The 7,001-nt window shown below is 60.7% G+C and overlaps 1 protein-coding gene across 1 annotated transcript; it reads left to right on the top strand.

Moving 5' to 3' along the window:
- The first annotated feature begins 3,080 nt into the window (after positions 1-3,080).
- On the top strand, positions 3,081-4,408 carry LOC121088043 (V-type proton ATPase subunit F-like). Its single transcript, XM_040593669.1, has 2 exons — positions 3,081-3,352; positions 3,732-4,408. The coding sequence occupies exons 1-2, from the start codon at positions 3,195-3,197 to the stop codon at positions 3,931-3,933; spliced, it is 360 nt and encodes a 119-aa protein (XP_040449603.1). The 5' UTR covers positions 3,081-3,194; the 3' UTR covers positions 3,934-4,408.
- Positions 4,409-7,001: the final 2,593 nt, after the last annotated feature.

Here is a 7,001-nt window from a genome sequence, read left to right on the forward strand (position 1 = left end):
GGTGCATTTCATCTGGCTACCGGGGCAGTGCAAGAACTATCAAGAGAACGCGTTTCTGGCACCTTCCCCGGGGGGAGTTGTGCATGGGGTGTGTTTGGAACATTTTCTCACCAGCCGACCCCAGAAGTCAGCGACTCCCCATCTCAGCCCGGAAAGCAGTTAGCCCTACCTTTGTGGTGCATTTCAGCTACCTACCTGGGCAGTGTAAGAACTATCAAGAGAACGCGTTTCTGGCACCTTCCCCGGGGGAGTTGTGCATGGGGTGTGTTTGGAAGATTTTCTCACCAGCCGAGTCCAAAACTCAGCGATTCCCCATCTCAGCCCGGAAAGCAGGTAGAACAACTTTTGGGGTGTCTTTCATCTGGCTACCGGGGCAGTGTAAGAACTATCAAGAGAACGCGTTTCTGCCACCTTCCCCGGTGGAGTTGTACATGGGGTGTGTTTGGACAATTTTGTCTCCAGCCGACTCCAAAACACAGCGATTCCCCATCTCAGCCCGGAAAGCAGGTAGAACAACTTTTGGGGTGTCTTTCATCTGGCTACCGGGGCAGTGTAAGAACTATCTAGAGAACGCGTTTCTGCCGCCTTCCCCGGTGGAGTTGTACATGGGGTGTGTTTGGACAATTTTTTCTCCAGCCGACTCCAAAACACAGCGATTTTCCATCTCAGTCCAGAAAGGAGTTAGCCCTACTTTTGTGATGCATTTCAGCTCCATACCGGGGCAATGTGAGAACTACCAAGTAAACTCCTTGCTGCCACCTTCCCCGGTGGAGTTGTGCATGGGGTGTGTTTGGAAGATTTTCTCACCAGCCGACTCCAGAAGTCAGCGATTCCCCATCTAAGCCCAGAAAGCAGGTAGAACAACTTTTGGGGTGTGTTTCATATGGCTACCAGGGCAGTGTAAAGACATACCAAGAGAAATCCATTCTGGCACCTTCCCCGGTGGAGTTGTGCATGGGGTGTGTTTGGAACATTTTGTCACCAGCCGACTCCAGAAGTCTGCGATTCCCCATCTCAGCCGAGAAAGCGAGTAGAACAACTTTTGTGGTGTCTTTCAGCTCTGTTTCACCTTCCTCCAGAGGAGGTGAGGCGAGGCACCACTGCCTCTGCTGCCAGCTCCACAGCTGCCACCTCACAAGCCCCCCAGGACCTTCATGTCCCTGCCCTTATGCTCCCCTGGACATGGCCCCACTGCCCCCTGGCCATGTCCTGTTGCAGTGCAAGCAAGCTATCAGACTGCTGGATGGCGAGGCGAGGCGAGGCGAGGCGAGGCGAGGCGAGGCGAGGCGAGGCGAGGCGAGGCGAGGCGAGGCGAGGCGAGGCGAGGCGAGGCGAGGCTGTAACAAACAGCAACAGACCGATGCAAGGTCCCTGTGAGTCGTCTCTGCAAGGGGTCCCAGTAAGGTGGCCCTGTGAGGGGATCCTGCAAAGGGCTCTTATGAGGGGATCCTGTGAGGGGATCTTGTGAGGTGTCCCTGCGAGGAGATCCATCAGAGGGCCCCTGTGAGGGGATTCTGTGAGGTTTCTCTGTGAGGGGGTCCTGTGAGGTGTCCCTGCGAGGGGATCCTACAAAGGGCCCCTGTGAGGGGATCGTGTGAGGTTTCCCTGTGAGGTGTCCGTGTGAGGGCATCCTGTGAGGGGTCCCTGCGAGGGGATCCTGCGAAGGGCCCCTCTGAGGGTGTTACTGAAATCTCGGAATGAAGAACTTACCAACACCAATGTGATGTAGATAAGCAGACACTTCTTTATTGATGGCCGGGTGCGTGAGTGAGTCCTCTCACGATCAACACACGCCATGGTTCAAAATCATACACCTTATCTAGGACTTACTCATACACATTCATTAAGTATTCATGCATAAACATAGTATTTCCCGAAAATCATTAACATACTCTCCTCTCATATCCGATTCTGCACAGTAAAGGTTAGAAAGGTCTGGAAATGGGTCTGGTGTATTATTCAGGTAGGTGGTACATGAGTCGGTGGTCACATTGTCCCCTGCCAGAGTTACCTTTCACTTAAGGTAACTGTTTCTTGGCAGGTAACGACAAGTTGCTTCACTCGACTCTCCCCAGTTCACATTAATTCTCATTTTGACATTTTAGTACATTCTCCTAGGTTACATATAAACAATCATCTTGAATCTTAAGTCTGTTATCTAAGTTCTAAACATTCCTACTAGGTGATTCTGACCAATTCCTTCAGCCTTGGTACGGGGTTATACAGAGGATTTCATATCAGCTATTGCGTACAAATACAAGTTTCGTTAAAATATTTCTTATAACTCTATATTCCTATTAAAATAACTCTATAAAATCAAATGTGGTTAATTAATCTAACTTATTAGCAAATCTGCAACAAGACGGGGTGCCTAGGACAGGGTGCTGCAGTCCAGGGGGAGTCTGGGGCAGGGCATCGGCTCCAGGGGAGGGCCCAAGGCAGGACATCGGGTCCGGGGGGGGCCTGGGGGAGTCCCGGGCAGAATAACAGGGATCCTGAGATAGGATGGGGGAGTCTGGGGAGGGGTCTAGGTCAGGATAATGGGGATCCTAGGGAGGTCTGAGGCAGGATACTGGGGGTGGGGTGGGGGGCCTGGGTGTTGTGTGGACACCAGATTAATTCTCTCCTGATATTATGAATTGGAAGAACTATGAATTATTATTATTTTAGTGCATTAGTTGTGGTTATTTACGGTTCCATATAAGATTAAGTTGATTATTAGTAGAAAAACACGATACAAGGGTCTGCGGTGGGGTCCTTGCCAGGACACCAGGGTCCAGGGGAATCCTGAAGGAGTCTGGGGCAGGATACTCGGGCCCGGGGGGGGGTCTAGGGCAGGATACTGGGGTCCGGAGGGCGAGTCCTGGGCGGGGGGTGGGTCCAGAGCAGGACACTGGCACCAGGAGCTCCGGAGGCGCTATGCCGGGGCCCCACGCTCCCTCACTGCACGGCGTGCTGCGCATGCGCGACGCGCGGCCGCACCAAGCGCGGGGGTGGGGCCAGAGCGGCAGGGCGGGGCCATGGGGCGGGGAGGGGCCAGCGGGGCAGGGGCGGAGCACGAAGGCATGGCTTGGGCGGGGCGACAGCGCAGTTGCCCGGGCGACGGTAGGCGGGGCCAAAGGAGGGGGCGTGTCCTGCGCAGTGGCGCATGCGTAGCGGCCACCGGTATCGGCAAGCCGGGTGCCGGTGTCGCCATGTCGGGCCGCGGGAAGCTGATCGCGGTGCTGGGGGATGAGGACACGGTGACCGGGTTCCTGCTGGGCGGCGTGGGCGAGCTGGACAAGCACCGGAAGCCCAACTTCCTGGTGGTGGACAAGGAGACCAGCCTGGCCGAGATCGAGGAGACTTTCCGGTAGGCCCTGCGGCGGGGGGGGGGGGAGGGGGACCGCGGGGCCGGGCGGGAGGGCCAGGAATGGAGGGGGTCCTGGGGCCTAGGGTGGGTCCCAGGGGTGGAGGAGGTCTGGGGTTTGGGGAAGGTTCCCTGGGGATGGGATGTCCCGGGAGTGAGGGAGGCCAGCGACACGGGGTGGGTCCCGGCCAGGAGTCCCCGGTGGGGAGGAGGAGTCTGGAGCGGGACAGGGGGTCTCAGCAGTCCTTGGAGGGGGGGTCGGTGTCTCAGGGGTCCCTGTCAGGAGTCCGGTGCGAGGTGGGGGGGGCCCTGGGGGTGGGGGGGAATGAATCACGGGGGTGCCTGGCGAGCCCAGTCCCTGACCCTCCCTTCCCGTCCCCAGGAGCTTCCTGAACCGGGAGGACATCGGGATCATCCTGATCAGCCAGTGCCTGGCAGAGCTGATCCAGCATGCAGTGGAGGCGCACGCCCGGCCCCTGCCCGCCATCCTGGAGATCCCTTCCAAGGAGCACCCCTACGACCCTGCCAAGGACTCTGTCCTGCACCGCGCCCGCGGTGTCTTCAGCCCCGAAGACCTGCGCTAGGGACCCCTATGACACCACCCACCCACTCCGGGGTGCTGCTTAGGGGGGGGTCTGCGAGTGCTGGCGCCCCAGCCTGGGGTCCTCAACCCACTCCAGGGTCCCCACACCACCCCAGCGTGCTGCTGAGGGGGTCTGTGGGTGCTGGGGGGGGTCCCAGCAGTGCCTGGTGACACTTGCTCAGCTGTCCCGTGACAAGTGCTGGAAGAGGAAGTGGCACCACAGCCCTGCCTATCACTGCCGGATCCTGCCAGATCCTTGCCTGCTGTGGCCGGTGAGGGCAAGGAGGAGACAACCTTGGAGGGATGTTGATGGTGGGGGACACCCCAAGGGCACCAGGCACTTGTGCTGTCACCATGACCCGCCCCATTGGCAGCACCCTAGGAAGTGGGGCTGGTATTTATTGAACTCCCCGGTGTGCCCAAATGTCTTTTGTGTCTCCCCCTTCAGTGTCCCCAAGACATGCTGTCACTGTTCACTGCATGCTCTGCTCTGTGGGTCGCACGGTGGGGCTGTGGGAGCTAGCAGCGCCTGGAAGCTCGGTGTCTTCCTGGGAGGGTGAGGGCGGGGGGACTGGCATGTGGCATGGGGACACGCTGTGGGGTGTGGAGGGACAAGAATGGGGCACATGGGAGGCTGTGGGGCACAGGGGGTGGACAGGCTGTATGTAGGACAAGGACACGCTATGGGGCACAGAGGGAGGACACATGCTATGGGGCACAGCGGGGGTGGAGAGAGTGGTGTGTCTTTAGGACATGCTGTGGGGCATGGGGGGAGGACAGGGACACGCTAGGCACGGGGGGGGGGGGGGGGGGCAGGCCATGGTGTGGGGACATGGGACAGGGCTGTAGTTTGGGGACATGCTGTGGAGAGCAGAGACACACTATGAGGCAAGTAAGGGGGACATGCTGTGGGACAGGGGGCAGAGGACAGGCCATGGTGTGGGCACTGGAGGGACTGGGATCCCCAGCAGGTGATTCCTCACACACACCCCCAGCATCCTGCCCCCTAGCCCCAGGGGTATGTGCCCCCCAGTTTCCCATGCCCACCCTCCCCCTTGTCCCCATCCTCCCCATCCTGCTGGCAGTGGAGTCGGGGTGTAGCAGCCCCCTGGGCTGGGGTGTGTGTCATTGGTACCTGGGGAACAGCTTGGGGGCCAGGTCTTCTCTGTGTGTGTGTGTGTGTGTGTGTTCAGTGGGGACCCCCTCTGTCCCACGGTGTGGGTCTGGCTATGACTGGGGCGGGGGTGGAAGTCCCCCAAACGCCTGGCTGCCCCCTAAGGTCGGCGGGACAGCACTGCAGTACTGGGCATATATACACATGTGTGGGCACACACATGCATGGCACACGTGTGCAGCTAGTTGCATGTGCAAAGAAAGCAGCCAATTGCACACATACACGTGCTTGCATGTGCAAATATGCGTGCACACACCATGCATGCACACACAGCTGCATGCACAAATGTGCATGCATGCATACACATGCACATACATTTGCATGCACGGCCACATGCACAAATACACATACATGTGCATGCAAATGTGCATACACACATTGCACATGCAAATGTGCATGCATGGATGCACACAAATACACAAATCTACACAGACACATACACGTGCACACACATGCACACAGACACACATGTATGCACACCTGTTTGCATGCACACCCCCCAACACACACCTGCCTGCACACCCATGCACCCGGGGGGGGCTGTGGGTGCCCCCGCCCATCCCCACGGCCGGACGTGTTGATCCTCTTTGTCCCCAAAGCAGCTTAGCGCAGCTCAGCACCAGGACGCCCCGACACCCGCCCTTGCACACAGACCCGGGTGTGCACACGGGTGCTCATGCCCTGACCCTGGCCCTTCGGGTGTGCACACGTGTGCCCACACTTTGACCCCAGCCCTTGCACACGCACCCAGGTGTGCACGTGGGAGCTCATGCTCTGACACCCACCCTTGCACACACACACAAGCGTGCACAAGGACAGGGCGTGCAGGGCTGGGGCCACACGTGCACACACCCCTGTGCAGGCAGCCTGGCAGTGCAGGCAGGTCATGCAACAGGCAGTAGAAGCAGGCTGGCATGGCAGGTAGTGTGGGCAGCACAGGCAGTGCAGGCAGCCTGGCAGTGCAGGCAGCCTGGTAAGCGATACTCCAGGCATTGCAGGCAGTGCAGTCCCAGCAGCACAGGAATTCTGCAAGCTGTACAGATAGTGCAGACAGGTCATACTTGCAGGTAGCAGAGACAGTGCAGAGGGTGCAGGCAGGGGATGCTCCAGGCAGCACAGGAAGTACAGGCAGCAAAGACAGCACAGGCAGGGGAAGAAGTGCAGGCAGGTGAAGCTCCCAGACAGTGCAGGCAGCACAGGCAGTGAAGGCAGCTGATCTCCCCAGGCAGTGCGGGCAGCAGATACCTCAGGCAGTGCGGGCAGGAGACACCCCCAGGCAGCACCGGCAGGGTAGGCAGGCGGTACCCCGGGCAGGGCAGGCAGTGCGGGCAGCGCGGGCAGGGCAGGCAGCGCAGGCAGGGCAGCCCCGCCCGCCCCGGCTCAGCCCGCCGCCGCCCCCGCTGATCCGCCCCCCCGTCCCGGGCCGGGCAGGGGCAGCAGCGCCGGGGGCGGCGGCGCCGGGCAGGTAAGGGGGGGCCGGGCCGGGCCGGGGGGGGGGGGGAACCGGGGGGCCGGGCCGGGGGGGGGGAACCGGGGGGCCGGCGGGGGGGAACTGGGGCCCCGGGGTTGGGGTCCCGGGCCGGGGGGCAGCCTGCGAACGGGGGGTAGTCCAGACTCCCGGGTCCTCTGCCGGGGGGTGGGTCTGGCTGCGGCAGCGCGGGGGGACCCCCCGAGGGATCCCGGGGTAGGAGGGGACCCCGCGTCTCCCCTCTGCCCCCCCACCGCGGGGGGGACCCAGCGGGGCAGCATGGGGACCCCTCTATCCCGCTGTCGGGGGTGTCGGGGTGGCAGATGGGGAGAGCCCCGCTCCCCCTGCCCTAATTAGCTGCAGCTAATTGCGGGGGGGGCGGGGGGGTTGGGGTGGCAGCACCAGCATCTGGCTGGTGGGGGCGCCA

The sequence above is a fragment of the Falco naumanni genome, chromosome 4 (genome assembly GCF_017639655.2).
Source record: "Falco naumanni isolate bFalNau1 chromosome 4, bFalNau1.pat, whole genome shotgun sequence".
Classification (NCBI taxonomy): Eukaryota; Metazoa; Chordata; class Aves; order Falconiformes; family Falconidae; genus Falco; species Falco naumanni.

What these genes read in the sequence shown, in the direction of transcription:
- LOC121088043 (XM_040593669.1), top strand. Translation starts at nt 3,195, where the DNA reads ATGTCGGGCCGCGGGAAGCTGATCGCGGTGCTGGGGGATGAGGACACG. An exon ending in GAGATCGAGGAGACTTTCCG is followed by an intron (nt 3,353 to 3,731) that starts GTAGGCCCTGCG and finishes TCCCGTCCCCAG; the next exon opens with GAGCTTCCTGAACCGGGAGG.